This window comes from Sus scrofa, chromosome 18 (assembly GCF_054392235.1).
Source record: "Sus scrofa isolate SSC_HxYL_T2T_F1_AM1 chromosome 18, Sscrofa_HxYL_maternal_Yorkshire_Landrace_v2.0, whole genome shotgun sequence".
In the NCBI taxonomy this organism is placed as follows: domain Eukaryota; kingdom Metazoa; phylum Chordata; class Mammalia; order Artiodactyla; family Suidae; genus Sus; species Sus scrofa.
In genome coordinates this window covers 48,860,672-48,881,795 of record NC_139400.1, presented here as the reverse complement: position 1 = coordinate 48,881,795, position 21,124 = coordinate 48,860,672, and the positions used below count along the sequence as shown (strand labels likewise).

General features: G+C 37.9%; 1 protein-coding gene across 30 annotated transcripts in view; it reads left to right on the top strand.

Annotated features, from left to right (window-relative positions):
* Positions 1-21,124, top strand: part of BBS9 (Bardet-Biedl syndrome 9) — a 444,711-nt gene that overhangs the window by 423,124 nt on the left and 463 nt on the right. For 22 of the 30 annotated variants that reach the window (XR_014834282.1, XR_014834284.1, XR_014834273.1 and 19 more), the window contains 2 exons: positions 20,133-20,243; positions 20,449-20,876. Coding sequence is in view for 13 of the 30 variants with exons in the window: in XM_085005856.1 (XP_084861982.1) it covers positions 20,133-20,243; positions 20,449-20,480 (143 nt within the window). In the remaining 17 variants the exon portion in view is untranslated. Of the gene's footprint in view, positions 1-20,132; positions 20,244-20,448; positions 20,877-21,124 lie in introns of those variants that run through there. The other 8 variants (XR_014834269.1, XR_014834283.1, XR_014834274.1 and 5 more) reach the window with 2 other exon arrangements.

Genomic DNA, 21,124 nt, shown 5'->3' with positions numbered 1-21,124 from the left:
GACTGGCGATAGGATGATTAACCACTCTGAACTCCAGGACTTCAGGCGGGTAAATATTTGTCTTTTTAAAAAATGAAATGATTAAAAAAATAGATATCCCAACCTCTCCCAAGTAGAGGAGGACAGAGAAGAATCGATGCTACATGCTCTCTGTTGGCTCTCATCCTTTCAGCTTCTTAGAAGGTGAATAAGAGTGGGCGAATGTGTTACTACTTACCATGCACAATCTCTTGTGCCACAGCCTGCAACAAAATATTACAGGGGTTTCAGGTAGAAATTTCTGTTTTTATGTTGCATTGCCTTTTAGGAAGGACTCATCATGGCCATGTTCTGAGATTCATGAGCTGTTAAAATCTATTCCATATCAGTATGTATTTCCTACCTCTGCGACAAAGGGAAGTGATAGAGTCTTCCATCTGGATTCAGAATACACTTAGTAAAGAAAAAGCATATGCAAGATCTAGTATGAAGCATTGGAGTAAAGCCTGAAGGAAGTATGCATTAAAAGTATGAGAACATGAAAATCCTCAGTGTTCAAAGGAGAGAATTCAGCCTGGCTTTAGGCTGTCGAGTTTTGCAGATTCTGTGTTCCCTTCAGTTTGCAGGGCTGTCTCTTTCTTCATGTTCAGAAGGCTCAAGCTCACTCTTTGGCCTTGAGTCCTAACAGCTTGAAAATCTTGTTGTTGGGTATTCCTATTTGAAATCCCTAATAAAAGTGGGAAAATTTTTGAGGGACTGTCCTTTTCAGTATTTGGCTTGGAACTCATCCTGTCCTTTAGGGGCCTCCAAAGGCTAACTACTTCATCCTCTGAAACACTTCATTATGAGCTGAAAAGGAGCCAGGACAAAAGACCCTGTTCTCTCTGAGATGGAACAGGACAGTATGTTTGTCTTGTTCCTAACGTGGCCAAGTCAGCAAGCTATTCACCATTTCAAATTAGTCTTATTTATTTGTGTCATGCAAGGGAAATTTATTTTTTAAATTGTTAAGAGCTTGAATATATTTATTACTCTCTTTGGAAGGTTTGGCCCCCACCTTGTCCTGAGGCACTGAGGTTTGTTTTCCATCAATTTGAGCCTCAAACATAAAAGAGTTTCAACAGTGGCTGGGATATTACCTGTCATTTTAATGATTGGGTGAAGAGAATTTAAATTATGAGATGACCTGGACAACAACCAGACTTCAAAATCCTTTTCAATAGACTGTTAGTGAGCTGCCCAGTACCCTTGGTGGTGGTTAAAAAAAATAAAATAAAATGTCAGCCAAGCTGTTCAAGACAGATTAGAGTATTACCCAATTCCCTCAACCTCTTCATTCTAAGTCTAAGGCAAATGTTTGTTTAAAATTTTAAAACTGAGCAATTTATGTTCAACTAGATGAATTTCATTCATTTGGGATAGAACAACCAAAAAAGTTAGTCTGTAACATTAGTTTCATAGCTGATGTAGTCGTAATGAAGAACATTCTTTTTTTGTGTTGGTATTCAAAATTGGAATACTAAAAATGCAGCAATTGACTAAAAATTTCTATTTATCGTCTTTTTAAACTAGTTTATTTATGATACAAAAACAAGAGTTGCTAATATTTATTGGCCGTATTTGTATGCCTGGCTTATCTTTACATAGATTGTCTCATTTAATCTTTTCAAAAATTCCAAGGTAGGTACTGTTATTCCTCCAGGTTTTAGATGACTGACCAGAGGCTTCTACTGATTAGGTTCCTTGCCTAAGACCACACACCTGTGGAGCTGGAACTGAAGCCTCATGAATCTAGCTGCAGCACTGTGCCCTTATCAGCACACTAGACGGTTTTCTGTTATGAAGCTCAGTTCATCCAGATAATGTGGTCAGTTGATGACACATCTATTGCATGATCACTTGAGAACAGAAAGCTTATCATGGGGCATTGCCAAGCAGAGACAGTGTAAGAAATTGAAAGTTTTTAAATGTGTGTATTTAGCATCCACATAATATAATTGTAGGCACTTTAGAAATAATTTTATGGAAGTAGATAGAAATGCAGTTGGGTAATAATCAAGAAGTAAGACTGTGTTTTTGGGGGGTTTTTTGGTATCCAAAATGATTGCTATTCATTATGTTCCCAGATGAGACTTTGTTTTTCTTTTTTAAGTGATGGACACCCATATGCTGCTTGTAAAAGACCAGAGAAAACATCAAAGAATCCTACAAGAGACTGAAACAGAGAGTGTCCTGGGAAGTTGTTAAAGGATAATTTCATTGAGGGGAAAATTTTAATATAAAACTGGCAGATAAGGGTTATTCATTTGTCTCCTCTAGAGATAACTGAAAGGGGCACAATAGAAAACGTTCTAATTCAAACACATAGGGAGATGGACTCAACCAGGGCTCTAAGATAATTCTGCACTTTTTTTTTTTAATTGTATAGGCTGAATATCACTGAAACCCATGGTTCAGTATCTTGGCAAGTTAGATGTTTTTTACCTCCTCTACATCGTAACCCATATTGTTCAGGATAGAACCTTTGACGAAAGTAAAGATTTTTTTCTTTCTTTCTTTTTTTTTTTTTTTTTTTTGGTATCAATGAGTGGCCATACCAAGTGGTTTTATTACCTACAACTAGTCATTGGCCATGGCCTTCAAAGAAAATGTTTATCTACCATTTACTCAAAGTTGTGTGTATGAGAAGAATGGTTTCTTTAATTCTAAAATGACTACTTTGGGCCAAGATATTTTATACTCATATTTGAGGGAAAGACTATAAATATAAAGCACATTACTTTCAAAAATAAGTAGTTTTACTAGTAGAATTAAATAGTAGTAAGTTCTTCTCATTGGGAAAATGGAAGTTCACTGCATATCCCGAGTCTTTATTTTTATAAACATCATGGCCTGGGCACATTAAGCCCATTTTCTTGTACATAAAAAGTCACTTTACCTCAGCCTTTCTTGTTCCTGTAAAAACAAAGGTTTGTTTTATGGCCTGTCTAGCTCTATCTTTGCCTGACAAGTAGACATCAAATAAAGAACCAATTGTTATAACTTATTCAGAGACTTTTGCTAGATCTACTTCTCTGAGCAGCCCTCAGTAGTAACAAACAGAGCCCAGCTGATAAATGACTGGTTTTGTTTTCATGAAAGTCAGGAGAAGTATCACCTACCAGGAGGGTTTATCTTGGCATTTTGGGACAAAGGCCTTTACTGGCTCCAGAATGATGACAGTTACTAACATTTCAGTGATATTCTAACCTTTCCAAAATCATTTATATGATCCCATTTTTATCCTTACAGGGCTTTTAGAACATAGAAGCCATGGTATACATAACATATACTGTTTCAATTTGCTTTTCACTCACATGAATTTACACACACACACACACACACACACACACACACACACACGCAATTTCCGGAAGTATTCACTCTCAGTTCTTACTAGATTAGCATGCGCTTGTTTTTTCTTTTCATATTTATCCCTTTTTTTATTATTGTACAGACAATTTTTCTCCCAGCCCTTGTGGAACATTGTGGTTATTTATTGAGACCCTCCAGTAAGGAAACATCCTTAGGTAGTCTCTCTGTCCAACTATCTATCTGTCTGTCTATGCTAGGTTCTTGATTCCCTCTCTGTATGGAGTTCTCTCCTTTGATTCTTGGTATTCATTCAGTTTCTCCAATTTTCTTATGCATGGATTTAGTAATTATGTGTTGGGTGAACACGTACAAAAAGCAATCATCGTTCTAGGGACCATGCTTATTCATAGGTGCTACAAACCAGAGTAAGATAAAATCCTGAGTCTGGTGCAGGAGATGCACAAATAAATATGTCAAACCATGTGTGAAGTGCTCTCATAGAGAATATATAGGGGCATGCAGTGAGGTCGAGAGCTAGGGCCTGACTCTAGGCTTGGGATAGAAGGAAATTTTATAGAAGCGGTGGCCTAGAGAGGCCAAATGCTAAGAACATAGACTTTGAGGTATGCTTTGGGTTGGGTTTGTAATCACTGCTTCGGCATTAACTGGATGTATGACTTTGGGTAAATAATTTAACCTCTGTATGCCTTAATTCTCTCCTCTATAAAGTCAAAATAATAAAAACATTACCTTGTATGGGTGTTACCAGAATTAAATATTATTATATGTAACTCACTTAGAATAACAACTACCTCTTTAAAGCACTTAATAAATGTTACCCAGTGTTGTCATAATTATTATTTCTATAATTATTACCATGGCTCTTATTGTTATTCTTTAAACTAATTCAGGAAGAACATGAATTTAAAGGAAAATAGAAGAAGACATTCCTGGTAGAGGACATAATTTAAATAAGAGCAAATGAAAAAGAAAATCATGGTCATAGGAGTAAAAGAGGAATTATAAATAAATAAATACATACATACATAAATAAGAAAGAGCAAACGAGTGTGGCAAACCCAAGCCTGTTCAGAAAACTACCTGCAAGATCTTTAGAGTGAGAGATATGTAACAGAGTATACAGCTGCTTAACGCTGATTGCTGAGTATTGAGATTTGCTTTTTGTTTTTGGTGTGTCTTTTTTGGCTTTTTAGGGCTGCACCCACGTCATATGGAGGTTCCCAGGCTAGGTGTCGAATCGGAGCTGTAGCTGCTGGCCTACACCACAGCCACAGCCACAGCAACGCGAGATCCAAGCCACATCTGTGACCTACACCACAGCTCACGGCAACTCCGGATCCTTAACCAGCGGATAGAGGCCAGGGATCGAATCTACATCCTCATGGAGCCCAGTCAGATTTGTTTCCGCTGAGCCACGACAGAAACTCCTGAATATTTAGTTTTATTTTTAACTTATTTTAAATATTTCTGTGTTGAGGATTTTTAAAATTAGAGTATAGTTGATTTACAGTGTTTTCAATTTCTGCTGTACACCATAGTGACCCAGTCGTACGTAAGTATACATTCTTTTTCTGCATGAGGATATTATTTGCATCTTTGATTATGCCTTAGAATAAGGGTATGGAATTGAAAACCCTGCTCCTGCTTCCTTCCATCTTGCTCTCCAGTAAATGCTTCTTGATTTAAAAGTTCACTGTGAATTTTTGCTTCCTCCTTAGTATCAGTGGTCATCATTCTTTTTCTTCATCTTGTTGATATAAAAAATGGAAACTGGTATTTTAATTGTGCATCTGTGGTGATTTTTAAGGTGGCATTTAATAATATTTTTAGCCATTTTTTTATTGTTATTATAATTTTGTAATAATGAGCATTATTCCTATTGTTTATTAGTCCTTTATATTTTTCCTTCTTTGAATTACTTCTTCATCCTTTCCCATGTTTCTGTCAATCACAGAATTACCTTTTATTATTGATTTGAAGAGCACTTTTTATCTAAAGGAAATTAATTCATTTTTTTTCTCATATATGTTACACATTTTTTTTTTCTGAGCTTTTGGTATTATTTTGAATATTGCTTAAGGTAATTTGTTTGGATTTTTTTTTTTTTTTTTTGTCTTTTTGCTGTTTCTTGGGCCGCTCCCGTGGCATATGGAGGTTCCCAGGCTAGGGGTCAAATCAGAGCTGTAGCCTCCAGCCTATGCCACAGCCACAGCAACGTGGGATCTGAGCCACTTCTGCAACCTACACCACAGCTCACAGCAACGCCGGATCGTTAACCCACTGAGCAAGGGCAGGGACCGAACCCCGCAACCTCATGATTCCTAGTCGGATTCGTTAACCACTGCGCCATGACGGGAACTCCCTGTTTGGATTTTTAAACATGATTCTTTTTAGTAGTCAAGTCTATTCATTTTTTTCTTTACTGATTCCAATTTTTTCCTTACTTTTTTCTGTTTACATTTTTTGAGCTATTTTAGCCATCTGAAATTCATTTGATATATCTACCTAACTTTAGGTTTTTTTTTTTAAATATTTTATCCCAATTCCAGCACAATTTATTGGGTAATACATCATTTTCCACTAATTTGAAGTACACTTATAAAGTATAGTAAGTATTTTTATGTAAATAGAACTATCCCTAGTATTTCTATGTTTTTCCATTTTCCTCTCCATCTATTCTGATGTTGCTGTTGTAATTGTCATAATTGTATAATAGCCTTTAAAATTGGTGGGACGAATTCCCCAATTCATTATTCATTATTTCCTGATTCTTCTCAACCATTTATTCTTTGTTGTGAACTTTAGCATCATAGTCTCGAAATGCTCCTCTGAGATTTAGAGTGAATTGCTAATGCAATATTTGTGGCTCTCCTCTCCCTGATGTTTTCTTGCCTTACTGACTCTTGGAACCTATCTCTTTGTGTTTGACACCATTGAAAAGTTGTTGTCATAGTTCAGTTATAGGCAGACAGCTTCACATTTCCCCCCTGTGTTTTTAAAAGTTAGATTTGAAAAGGGGCAGTGCAGGATGTATAGGAGGTAAGAAAGAAGAGGGGGAAAAAATGTTGGGAGGGGCTGCTGTATTCCATCTTCTAAGAAAGCAGAGCTGGGGTTAGTCCAAGTTGTTTTATAATTGGAAGAGAGTCATACTACCATAGTTTGGATGAAACCTGGCTTTTTATTGCCAAAAAAGGATAAGATGGAAATGGAGGTAAATGTGAATAATTCAAAGTAATGTTTAAACTTTGAGGATATGTCACCTTCTCTGGAATTAGAGATTTATGCTAGTCAAGAGTTAGGGAGGAATTTGAAATGTTTATGTTACCAGAGTGTAAAAAACATTGTCCAGTTGTTTATCTAATCTTTCGTTGGGCTTGCTTTTAAAAACAGGTTTAGATTTGAAGTAGCCTGGGAAAAATAAACTGTTCCAGGCCATAACTTGATGCCCCAGTGGAAATAAGATAGATCCTTTTTCATTCGTTTTAAGAAATTTCCCAAGCAGACAGATGTCTTTGTACCTTCCTTTGCAGTTCCTTCATCCACAAATATCTATTATCAAAAACTAGAGTTACAAGTGCTCTGTTACTTCTTTTTAACTTTAGCTCCTCCAGAAATTACTACTGGGATCTTATTTCATTTCTGGACCGAACATTTTGTTGTTGCACCTACTTATTCTCACAAATTCTCCAAGTGTTATCATCCAGGAAGATTAATTTCTTAAAGATGTGTATTAACTAACACAAAGAACTTCTTGAGAATATTTTTTGATCCACGGAGCAACCAGGTGTGCTGGGGAATAGGAAGAAGAGGTATTGTGCTACATTCTGCAGTGATTATTTTCCAACCCCTTAGTGGAACAGGCAGGTAATATTATATAAATAGAATGAATTTGGTTTCCATTGCTTCTTCCTAATCTCTTAGCCTAAAGTTGTTCACTCAAGGCAACTGGTAGTTATTGTGTGCCAGGAACTGTACTAGGGTTTGGGATACAGCAGCAAACAAAATAGACAAAGATAACAGCAATTTTGGAGCTCTTATTCTAGCAGGGGGCAATGATAAACAATAAGTATGATAAATAAGTAAACTACATAGTATGTTAGAAAATAATAACTATTAATGCTGAAAGGTGATAAATACAGTAGAAAAGGAGATGTCCAAACAGGGAGCTTTTACAAGATTATAATTTTAAATTGCGTTGTCAGGAAGGCTAGATTGAGAAGCCACTTTTGAATGAAGACTTAAAGAAGTGAGGGATTTGTTCTTGCAGAGATCAGAGAGATAAGTGTTCCAGGTAAAGGGAATGAGCCTGGCATGTGCCAGGGACAGCAAGGAGGCCAGTAGTGAGGCCAAGTGGTAGGAGATGAGATCAGCGGGGTCAGACCATATACAGCCTTGTGGCTGACTTGTTCTTTTTCTTTGGATGAACTGAGAAGGACCATTTGAAGAAAATAATAATATAATCTTCATTTTAAAAGGATCTTTGCTGGCTGTATTGAGAATAGATTGTAGAGGAATCAAAGGTAGAAGTGGCCAGCAGTTTGAAAGTAAGTACTTTAGCAATGATTTAGGTAAGAGATGATGGTGGATTGTACCAAGGTGTAATAGTGGTGAAGGTGGTGACAAGTGGTCTGATTCTGGATATATTTTAAATGTAGACAACAGAATTTCCCAACAGAGTGACCTTAATGTGTGAAAGGAAGAAGAGAGTCCAGAACAACCCTAAGAGTTTTGGCTCAAGACACTGGAGGATGAAGTTGAGATGAGAAAAGTTGTGGGGTGGAACAGGTTTGGGGGAAAGCTCAAGACTGCTGTTTGGGACATGCTGAGTTTGAGATACTGTAAGATATCCAAATAGCGATATTGAATAAGTAGTTGGATATACGAGTCTGAAATTCAGGAGATACCAGGGCTGGAGTTATAAATTTAGGAATTGTCAACATGAAAATGTTAAAGCCATGAGACTAGATAGGGTGACCAAGAGAGTGAGAATCAAAGACTGAGTGCTTGGAGTACCAGATCTTTACGGGTTTGGGAGAAGATGAACCAGCAAAGGATGCTGAGAAGGAGCATGCAGTGAGGTAAGAGGGTAATCAGTGGCATGTGGCTTTCTAGAAGTCAAGTGAAGAAAGAGTTTTAAATAATGTGGGACAATCAGCTGTATCAAATGCTGCTAATGGGTCAATTAAGTTGAGGGCTGAAAGCTGCCTGGCAGATTTAGCAGTGTGGTGGTCATTCGTGACCTTGCAAAAAGCAACTTTTGTGCAGTGATAGAGGCCAAGTCTAAACTGGGATGAATGTAGGAGAAAAAGGAAAAAATTGAAAATGGAAAATACATGTGATTTTTTGGAGAACTTTTGCTGTCAAGATGAGCAAAGAAATGGAGGAAGTTGCCAGAAAGTGGGGATCAAGAGATAGTAAATTATTCCTGACTTGATGTTTACTATTGTCCTTTATTATTGATCTAGACCCCAGGCTTTGTTCTTTCTTTATCAAGCTGTTATTTCCTACTGGGCCTTGCTTTTTTTTTTTTTTTCCCCACCAGGCCAAACAACCTGTTAAGTTTTCCTTGATTAGTTAACATGATAGTTTATTTTCCTGGAGGTCAGAGAGCTATAGCTCCTGCTTTCTGCCTTCTGAAAATTCACCACACTCCATTTCTTCAGCTTACATGAGTACCCCAGGCTTCAGTGAAGGAATTTGTCAATATAAGGCAAAGATTATGAGAATAATAGTAATATTTATTATTATAACATTATTTTTCACTCTGAACCCAGCACTGTTTGAAGTGCCTTACATACATTAACTCATTCAATTGTTATAATTACCCTATGAGCTAGGTACAATTATTATCTACATCTTAAAAATAAGGAAATTGAGGCTAGAAAGATGAAACAACCAGTTAAATAAATAAACAAACAAAAGCTAATAATGCTGGGGCTGGAATTAAAATTCTGACAGTCTAGCTCCAGGGTCATGATCTTGAGAGCAAGATGTTAGCTGGAGAGATTTCATTTTACATAATCTGAGAATTTTCTAGAGTAGATGGGCTAAATCTTTGAGAAACAAAACTACAGGAACTGATTGGACATTTCCCCAGATTTACTACCCTGTTTATCAGTGGACTGTCACCAGCTCATAATCCAGAATGATGTGGTAGAACATTCTTCAAAGTTAACATTTTAAAGACTGTATTTCCTATGTATTTCCTTGAGTTTCATGAATTCCTTTCCAAATCAACAAATATATATTAAACATCCACTCTTTGCATGAGAGAAAAAAAATTAAAGTATTTTCTTCTATGTGTTTATTTTCCTGTGGGAAGCTTATTTGTTTATTATGCAGGCTATAGAACCATCTGGAAATTAAAATAGAAAGGACTGTATATGTGAACATAGTACTTTACTGTTTTTTAAAGGATTCTTAAAATTTCTATAGCTTTAGAAATGAAGTATGAACTAAATAACCCTTTGTTAAGCGTTATTTCTTAGAGCACTGGTGAGTGGTTGCCACTGGATCCTTCATTAATAATCCACTCCTTTTCCAGAAGGACTTGCCAACACCCGTAAAGAATTCACTGGGAGAATTAAAGTCATATAAAAATAATTGGTGTTTGCTTCCTTCAAGGCATACATTTAAATACATTGCTTTATTCCTCTGCTCCTTGGCTGCCTCCTATGTTTAGTAACACTAGGTCAGCAGACTTCCTCTTTTAAGGTTCATCTGCTGGCCATTTCAATTTCCCATGAGAAAGCAATCCTGACACTGTTTTACCCTTTTATCTTAATGTTTTGTCCATTTATGTCATATTATCTTGTGGGTTTGCATTTCTCAGTAGTAATGGCACTGCTGGTAAATAGAGAACAACGAATGTGATTCTGCATCCCTCCTCCTCCTCCTCCTCATCATCATCATTTAGCCCTTTTAAAATTCCTGTTATGATCTCAGAAGTACGGTTACCTAGGAAGTAGATTATTAGTGATTTTGTCTTGAAAAGAACGTGTGCCCTGTTTTTCAAGTGAATTATTTTAATGTCTCGTGAATAATTTTACCTTTGGCCATTGCATCCAGCTAGAAACATTCCACCACTGGTCTGCGCATTCTGTCTTCAGTTTTTACCTGAGCATTTTTTAGATCATCAAATATAACTTCATACTATGCTCATGGGCTGTAATCTCATACGTAATTGGCTGTGACATAATGACTAACGTATATTGCAGGTTAGTACTAAAAATAATAGCCCAGCATTTATTGGAGGCTTACTCTCTCTGTGATAACTATATTACAAGCATTAACTAATTTAATCTTCATTTCTCATAAAGTAAATGCTTTATTTTCTGCACGTTAGAAAAAAGGAAACTAAGGCCCAGACTTATGTGACTTTGCTGGAGACATAATGATATTTGCCATGTCCCATTTTGGATGTCCCTTTCCATGATCAGTGGGCTGGTTTGTCATCTTGTGTGTGTTTCCCTTTTCTGCAAAATATGACAATGTTTAATGTGCTATTGTAGAAAGGTATCCTTAGATAACAGTGCTGTTTTGGAATGCGTCATGAGTGCTTATTCAGGTTCCTCAATACGTGTGAAAGAATATGATGAAACAGGCGCTCTCCAGAGCCGTTGTGTTCTTTACTCTTTTCCCTCAACCTGTTTATAACAAGTGACCCAGCTGACCTCTGGGTTTCATAATCACCACCTAGACTCTGTCATTATTAAAAACAACGCAGTTTGGTCAAGATTATGGCTTTTAATTGGGTTGTGGAAAGAAACTGAAGTTGAAAAAATGTTGCCAGGATCACTGAGGAATTAATAGCCACTTGATGCAAGAGAGAAGCTGTGAAGAACACTGGCTCTCTTATGTGCTGTCCAGGCAAAGTAGAGTTATGCTCTTCCTATTTCATTTTTTTTAGAAATTATTATTGCAGAACTATTGGCTTCCTTTCTTTCTCAACTCTAGCTATAATGTTTTATTTGTGCATGTGTACTTTTGAGAGAAAGTTGGTCTCAGAAGAGGGAGTTAGGAGAGGAAAGTATTTGAAATGGAAATGTCTTAAATTCATGTCTTCCCAGTTGTACATTGGATTGCCATGGGGTTTAGAAACAAAGTGGAAATTAAAAACCATGATCACCTTCTTATTGAACAAGAAAGTACTGTACTTACCACTATAGAAAAGGTCTAGTTTAAAAGATAATAGATCTTGCATTTCCTCACAGAGTACCGTAGACATCGATCAACTGGCAAGGAAACACAAATATTAACTCCTCTTCTTCCCCGCCTTCTCAGTGCCTGGGTAATACTTTTGTATTCCTGTTTGGAGGATTTAATGGCCTTGTTAACATGTGGGAAAACATTGTGATTGGAGACTTTAACAAAATAGTGAGTAGTTTTTTTTTTAAGTTCCGTGTTTATGTTCTTACTGGGTGTGTGTCTTTCCAAGTACTTCAGGTTAAGAACTAAATGTGTTAGAAAAACAGATGTAATGCAGATAAATGTGAGAGTTCTCATTTCCTTCAGTGGACAAAGCTCCAAGTTCCTGAGCAGTAATGTTATGGGACCTTCTCTCTGTATCAGAAGAAATTGTGCTTATCCCACTTGTTTCCCCGGTGTTCTGTTATATCATGACTGACTAACAATCTGTAGGGCCAGATGATTCACCTGCATATGGTAGGGGGTCATAATGCACTAACACAGTGTAGAGGTTACTCTTAACCAACAATTAACTGAGGAATTCATTTCATGAAGCCCTGTTTACAGACTGACATCTGGAGAAATTCTTAACCTGGATCCATTCCAATCTGTAGGATTTATGGACAGTGCTTGCTTTTTTTGTAAATAAGACTTCTTTTCTGCTTGTTACATTCTGTTTATATAATAATCAATGGATGAAAATGGCCATGTTCCTGTGTTTCTTAATCCTTTGTACTAAGTGGACCTAAATTCTAAGTGGTGGTCCAGCTAAGTAAGAATACTTGGACACCTATCATTATTCACGTTGTGGAAACATCTTAGTGCCAGCAGGACCCTGCTCTCTTAAGTCCAGATTCCCCGACTGGAGCCCCTCTACCCCAAGGGAATTAGTATTCAGCCTTTATGGGAGTTTTAGAACTTGTTGAGACACATGCTAGACCTTTTAAAATATATTAGACTCTACATTATTCACAAACTTGGTCTCTGAAATGGAAAGGTGTGAAATGGAAATCTTTACAAACATAGGTACATGCGTAGTCTTGAACACATTTGGAGTTCTTACTGGCTGTGGTGGGAACAAAGTTTGTTATTAACAGTGGAACTGAACTCCCAGACATTCCACAGGCATCATGTCAGACAAAAATCATGGTGACCTTCACCTGCCTCTCTGCTGTTAACCGTTATTATTTCTGTTGTAGTAAATGAGCTACTGTCTGTGCAGTTATCATGTTATCTGAAAATACCAGGAGAAAGAAAAGTTATAGAATGGATTTAAAAGAAACAAAGAAAAAGAGATATCATATGTTGGAACTGGAAACCTAAGACTATATAAAAGGCATTTTCCCCTCCCCAATTTTCCTGAGTTTTGAAACTGTAAAATTGTACTAGGTTAAGGGTGGGATGCCTCCACATTACAGCAAAGTAAAGAGTAGAATGCAAGTGGAGATGAGAAAGGTATCAACTTAATGCTCTCCAGTTTCTCCTTCAGAGGAGCAGTGCAACCATATGATGTCAACCTGATTTGCCATGCTCTGATAAGAACTCACTGATAGATTACGTTCTTGAGGGCTTTATTTTCAAGATACGCTTTGACAAAGTATGTGCCTATTGTATTTTAAACAATTGCCTATGTAAGTGTTTTTCTGGAGTATTTGCTTAGTAACCACCTTTGTAAACCCAATTTCACAGAAATCTTGGCTTTCTAAAGAGCCCTTCAGCACGCGCGTACACACACGCACACACGTATCATTCGTCAAAAATTCCAACAAGCATGGCTTTACCAATTATGGGGTGCTCTTAAGAAAATGTTAAGTCCAAGTATGAGGTGGACTGGGCTCTTTGATCTGAAGTCCAGTGTGGAAAAAGAGGGATCAGTGGCGTATTAATCAGGGGAAATGCAGCCTCACTTTTCCTCCAGAGCTTTTTGCTTTTTATCCCCATGGAAGTCGTTATCTGTATTTTATCCACAATTCTTCCTACCTATACCTCCTATTCTACATTAAATCTTTCTAAGTGCTATTGCATTCTTTTGTGTGTGTGTGTGTGTGTGTGTGTGTGTGTGTGTGTGTGTGTGTGTGTCTTTTCTAGGGCCACACCCGAGGCATATGGAGATTCCCATGTTAGGGGTCTAATCGGAGCTGTAGCCGCCGGCCTACGCCAGAACCACAGCAACCTGGGATCCAAGCCGTCTGCGACCTACACCACAGCTCATGGCAACGCCGGATCCTTAACGCACTGAGCGAGGCCAGGAATCGAACCCTCAACCTCATGGTTCCTAGTCAGGTGGGTTAACCACTGCACACGATGGGAACTCCAGCTATTGTATTTTTTTATACTTTAATATTTTATCATCTATATCTTCAGGAAGTCACCCCAAATATCTTACATAAATGTGTACACACAGAAAAATGGAACATGTTGATAATTCATCCTTCCTCTCCCACTTTTCCTTTTCATCCTCTGTCTCCTCTTCTCTTTACCCACTCCTTTTCCTTCCATTCTTTCATTTTGTCAAAAAAATTTCTAAATACTCAGTTAAAATTGCTACACAAGCACATAGTAGGATGGTAGTTTTCTATAGCTTACATGCTCTTTGGGCTAGAAAAAAAGATATTTAAAAGTAGAAAAATGAATAGGATAGAGAAGAATTATCAGGAAAACTCTTATTCATGTATATATGCTTATGTGTGGACATGTGTGCACTTAGAGAGGGAGAAAGAGATTGAGAAAGGATAAAAAATAAAACTTTTTCAAGTGAATACGTTTACACAGAATTTTTGACTACTCATAGTCTCTTAGGGAAGCTCTTCATATTTAAGGGAGTGAAATATTTTCAAATCACCCATTCCCCACACCTCACATGAATTATAAATCTTTGAAATGGAATCTGAATGTTAACCTCAAAAAATACTTTATCCATCAAGTAAATCTTGATTAAAAGAAAAATGTCACTGGTGTATATTTTTGAGGTTTCTACTGTTTTTAATTCTTAGTGGCAGTTCAGGCATGTGAACAGAAGATTCTTTGGCTGGCAAGTCAGAGCATTTGTGATCATTTGTGATTCTCAGTGTCTCCTTGTTTGATTCCTTTTAAATATATGAAGAAAAAAGAAGAAAAGATTTTTCTCCTCCCTAAAGGAATGGAACATTTGCACCTGTACACTCAGTTGATTGTAAAGGTCTCTGTTGCAAAAATATAAATCTACAAAGTCCTAAAATATACCCAAAGAAAACTTGCCAACCTTTTGGGTTTTCCCTATCATTGAAAGGAAATACTAGTCAGAACAGCCAATTCAAGCAAATCTGGAAAAAGAGGTATTCTTGAGTAAGCTCTAATAGTTCAGGAAGCAGGAAAATCAGAAACTAGCTCTGGCATATATGGGCATCTGCTACACTCTAGCCTCTGTTTTGGTGTCTCCTAAATGAAGGTGGTTTCACTAAAATCTAAAGTTCTTTGATTACACAGAAATGGTGTGGAAAGTGCATCTACACCAAGAAAATTCAAAGAAGACGGGGATGGTAGAGTGTCCTTCGTGTGGAGCACTGTGTTCAGTATACACGGTGTCATGCAATCCTCACAATAGACCTCATTAAGACCCTCTTTTTACAGACGGGGCTACTGGTAACCTGCCTGGGTCCGACAGCTGGGACCCAGCCTGACCCACTCTTGAGAACTTCCCAGTCTAAGTTGAACCATGCTCTTGGCCTCCTTCCCCTTCAGTGACTTCCCCGATTCACTGCCCACTTGGCTTTCACTTTTGAGGGGGAAAAAATGAACACCTGGAGACAGTCCTAAAATATGGGAAACTCTAAGAATTTATGAAAAGAAATCATCTTTAAAAATTTTCCCCAACCTAATTATGAGAAAAACACTAAAGAAATTCTGGCAGAAGGGCATTCTGCAATATGCCTGACCAATACTCCTTAAAACTTCAAGGCCATCATAGGTAAAGAAGGTCTGAGAAACTGTCACCACCAAGAAGAGCCAAAGACGTGACTACTGATGTCATGGGGCACTCTGGATAGGATCCCAAGACAGAAAAAAGAAGTTAGGTAAAAACTAAGGAAATTTGAATGGACTATAGGTTTTAACTAATAATGATCGATAAATATCAGTTCATTGATCATAACAAATGTACCAAACCAGTGCAAGACATTAGCAATAGGAGAAACTGTGTGGAGGATACATGGGAATTCTCTGTACTCTCTGCTAAAATTTTTTGTACATCTAAAACTGTTCTAAAAATTAAGGTCTGTTTTTTTTTTTGTTTTTTGGTTTTTTTTTTTCAACAAAAAGACCATTTATAGTAGTTAGGGAAACAATATTCTTTTAAAGAACTGCTACTGTTACTTCTCCCCCTCCTCCTCATTATTATTATTATAGTAATACTATTAAATAACCTGGCAGTGTTAAATGCCTCTAGGAACCTTTAGAATTCAGATGCTATATGAAGAGGAGCTTTCTGTGAGCCTTGGATTAGGCCAGGGCTTGACAAAAAGCTTATACAAAATGGGACAGATCTAGCCTACTGCCTGTTTTAATCAAGTTTTATTGAAACACAGCTAATACTCATCCACATTTACATTTTGTTTGGGGCTGCTTTTGCCAGACAGTGGCAAAACTCAGTAGTTGCACAAAAGACCAAATGGCCTGCAGAGTTTTAAAAATGTGTACTATCTGGCCAAGCCCTCCTTTAGGCTACTTGAGTTACAAGGTAGATAGACCGGTAAGCTGGGCCACCAGAACTCATCTGGGGTAGAATTAAATATATATCAAATAGAATCAGCAGATCAAGTACTATGAGTCAATAGAGTAGTCAGCTTCAAAGGTGGCCACATTTTTAAGGTTTCTGGGCACTTTCTTTTTTGCTGCAGCCCTGTGTCTTTTGGCCTCCTGGGTGGTATCAGCCGTGTGAACCCTCCCCCTTCAGACTCCCACCTTTACGGACTTATGTCTTGGGCTGTTCACTCTACTCTTCTGTCAGTGTTCCTAACTTTGACCTGAGAATAAATAGTCACAGCTTAATGTGTTTTTCAGTATGTCAAGCACTTACATACACTCATCCATTTCTCCCTTATAAAGCAGGGCTGGTATATATAGTCTCTGTTTATAGGTAAGAAAACTGAGGCTCTTTAAAGTGAAATAGTTTGCTCAGGAAGGTCACTTGGCTTGTAAATGCTGAGCCACAGTTTGAATTGAGGCTTCAAAACATAGTGTTAAACTCTTTACAAACAAGCCCACTTTCAGTGCTGGAGCTGGCTCACACTGGCTTGACTGGTGAGAACCACTTGTTGAATTTTTAGGAATTCTATGAGCCAGTTAATAAATTCAGTCATTAATAAAAACTAAATTATGGGGAGTCAGCGTGTTATTAGGTCAGCGTGTTAAGAACCCGACAGTCTCTATGAGGATGTGGATTTGATCCCTGGCCCTCGCTCAGTGGGTTAAGTATCTGGCATTGCTGGAAGCTGCAGCACAGGTCACAGATGCAGCTTGGATCTGGTTTGGCCATGGCTTTGGTGTAGGTTGCAGTTGCAGCTCCAATTTGACCCCTGGCCCAGGAACTTCCATATGCCAAAGGTACAGCCATAAAATGAAAAAAAAAAAAAGAATTAAAATTATGTAAACTTATAGCCAAGTAAATTGTATTAAGAACAAAGATAATATACCTCAAAACGCTCCACTGGTTATTTTACTATGTTTTACTCTTGTCTATGCTGCGGAGATTATTTTTGTCTATAGAGCCTGTGTGGTGAATGTGTGATCTAACAGTGTGCTCCTCTACATCTCTGCCAACCTCCACACTCGGTGATGTCACATTCGTTGCTTAAAACTGGCTATGGTAGGAGTATTTGCAGCAAGGAAACAGGCAAACACGCCATATTAGGACTTTGCTTTTTTTCCTTTAAAGCCGGCTGGTTACATGTTTACCAGCATATCAATTTACTTTGCATTCTGATTTTAATCTCTGATATTCTAGATGACGGTCACATTTGTTTTTGCTTGTTCTCCTATCTTGACCTTTGAAGTCTATAATTTTTATAGGTCATGCTCCAGTAGCAAACTGCAGAGGGGGCCCGAGCTTTTTTTTTTTTTTTTTTTTTAATTGTTGTTTTGTTTGTTTTTCTGACAGTGGGTAGAAATTCCTGAAGTGCAATTCCCTTGTTGATAAAATATATTCCACCTGGTGAGGAGGAAGTTCAGCTATTTTATAACTTGCTTTGGGATGCAGGAAAAAAAAGTTGAGGATAGCTTGGAATCCATTAAAAAAAATCCTAGAGGTGAATTAACTTTATAAGCATAGGGTAATCTCCTTTTTGTTCAGACTTTTAGGTAAGATTTTCTATATGATGGTCTGACTGACTTTTCCTTTTGTGCCCATATCATCGAAGAACTAGTGCTTTTCAACCTTCACGCTTCTGACTTGTTCCAATATTGAGTCAGCAGGGATGAAAAGTAGACCCTGATTAATCAGTGGAGACGCCTCTCTCCACCTTGGCACTAGTGCTAACTGATCACTGCATTTTCTCCCATCTGTTGGCTGGGGACACTTCTTCCCATTCCTGAAGCTTCCTGGTTTGCAAAAGTAGCTGCATGAATACAGCTTTCCTGTCCTCACCCTGCTTTCTCCCATAGATTCTTATTTATGAATCTAGAATGAGAAAGCAAGCCATTCTCTGGCTTTTTTTTTGGGATCAGGAATTGTTCAGCAGGGAGCACTCTCTTTTTTTCTGTTTTTCCCTGTCATTAATCCCCACCTCCACATACCCTGTTCCTTTTTTCTGGGAGGAGGGTCCAGGAGGAGAAGTCCAAAGTCCCAGCACCTCTGAGCCTGCCCCTGGTCTCATGATACTCTAAGCAGGGCTCCTGGCAGCCACACCTGCTACGTCATCGGGTGAGGTAAGACCTGCTGACACTTGAGACCTGCAGCCATGGTATAGCTTTGGCTGATGGCAGCAACTGGGAGTTGTGGAGTAAATGGTTAGATAAGGTAGGCTTCGAGAGTTGTCAGGTTTGAGTGTGAGTTCTGTCTTCCTCCTTAGGATCTGTGTGACCTTGGCAAAGAATTAACAAGAGGAATAGCTTTGGAAAAAAAAAAAAATAAGTACAATGTATACCATTTGTAGGAAATTTGGCACATTTCCAGGAAATGATGGTAAAATGAGAATAATAATATTATCTCTTTCAATGTGTGGTTTGTAGGAACTGAGTTAATATGGGCAGAATTTTCAGCACTTAGAAAGTACATAATAACGATAGTTATGGTTACCATGATCTACAGGCTTTGGAAAAACATTAAAAATAAGCCTGGTTCTCCTTCTGGATGGGGCCTTAGCCCTTTTTAGATATAGCTGGGCAAGTTCCACTGTATTGATGGATAATTCTAACATTTCCTGTTTGGGGAACCTCTGAGGCTGCTTCTAATTCTTATTTTATGAGTGTGGAAATCCTTGTCTCTCAAGTTTCCCTCAACATCGATTTCTTTTTCAGAGTTGATGCAGAGGGATGGATGGTAAGGTGTATTTTCCTTTAGACCTGGGATCTTGCCACTTCCCTCTCATTTGAGTGATGTAGTTTGCACATCAGTGCTACTGATACCCTCGCTTCATAAGTCCCCTCATGCATAAAGCCAAACTCAAATATGGAAGGCCTTTGGACTCAGTGTGTGAGAAGCCTCAGAAAAAGAAATAAAAATCACACTTCATTTATAAGAAGAATGGCTTTGGAAAAAAATATGTACAGTATACAGCATGTTAGTACATTTCCAGAAAATGATGGCAAGTTAGTCAAATCAAGTTGCAGATGTAGTCAGGAAATTCTAACATGAGTTTTCCATACAAGATTTTGGTGGATAAAATCAAATGACTTACATCCAGTATTTCAAAAGTGCAGTGGTGCCAGCTCATCCTCAAGTCACCTTGGCATTGACTTGGAATTGAAAACTTCCATAATGCAGTCATGGCATTGTTGTTGAATTGTGAAGTCACCTTGGCATTGACTTGGAATTGAAAACTTCCATAATGCAGTTCATGGCATTGTTGTTGAATTGTGTTTGTTTCTGTGCTGTGAGGTGTTGGGATTTAGGGGTAGAATCAAATTCCAGAGAAACACCAGTAAAGTTCTAGAAATACCACCACAGTCACCATCTCAGAACATTAGCAGCCTTCCTTGATGTTCAAAGAAGACTTCTTTCCCTCACAGTAGATGTGCTTTATATATAGAAAGAGTTTCTGATGCTCTGGTATTAAAGGAAATTCCCACTGAGGTACCATTATAGTACTGTTATAGTGTGGATATCACATATGCTGTAGATTTGGTCCTTTCTGACTTTAAAAAGAATAAATTTGAAGACAACAGCATTGTTCCTTTTATTAAGTGATCATCAGTATGTCTTTGAGGGCAATACCTCATTTCTAGTATTTTCACCAAAAGAGATATATTTAAGATTTTCCTTTTTGGTCTGGTTCTGAAGATTGTTGTCACATCATTTATTATCTTTATGATTGGTACAGTCTTAAGCTGTGGTTGCCGTAGGGAGAGGCAGGTTTTTCTACGCATTGTTTAAAATATTGTTCATATTTTTCAACTAGGTGGCTGTGCTACGATCCCAGAATCAGACCTAGAGGAAAGATCAATAGAACAAGACTCCACTGAACTGTTTACGAACCACAAACACCTCATCATGGAGACACCCATGCCTGGTAAGAGAATGAGTGGCCTTCACAAAGGATATATCAGGAACAGCGACACTCTGCTCGGTTTTTGTCACACCAGAAAGCATTTCATGACACTGCTTGTTTTCTAACTTCTTATACTTCCCCTAAGCACTCGTGCAGCCGAATTTGAGCATTTGTGCATTCCTTTCAATATTCAGACCTTTTCTCTCAATCTTTTTCATTTTTCCAGAAGTTTCACCCCTCCAAGGAGTCTCAGAATAGTCAAAGTAGAGTTGTCTGGTTGAGGGGAAGATGGCCTTCCCGAGGCTGAACCTGTATGGACCTCATGCCAAGCACAGACGAAAGGCTGGCCCAGGTGCTTCACCCAGCTCACCTGCCACAAGATGACACTAGGTAGAAATGGGAATCGGGACTTTTTATTTTTAGGAGGATTTGCAATACTATGGGCAAGTCAGTTGAACTTGTCTTACCAGGAAAGGATGTTGCTGCTCTTTGGTCATCTGTATGCTTTCAGCCACAGGATATAGTGAGATAACATCTTCTGGGGACAGCCTTTATAATACAAAGACCTAAATCCTATTTGATACCCCAATTTTTTCACAGAGTTCTTATATAGTAAATGTATCAAGTTTAATAAAGCATCTCATTGTCAAACAATATCTTGGATTTGATTTATAATCAGAAGGTTATATAGTTGATTTCTCTATTCAAAGGGAAGAAGTTGAACAGAATTAAAAACTTTGCTACTCCTTGGTAAGACTTGAATGTGGTTGTTTTATAAATAAAAGAAACTGTTAGGCTTAAAGTGGGAAAAGATGAGTTTTCTAGCATTGTGTGAAAATGTTAAAATATTTACAAGGAAGCTAGTACATTAACATCCTCTTTTTATTACCCCAATGGCTGAT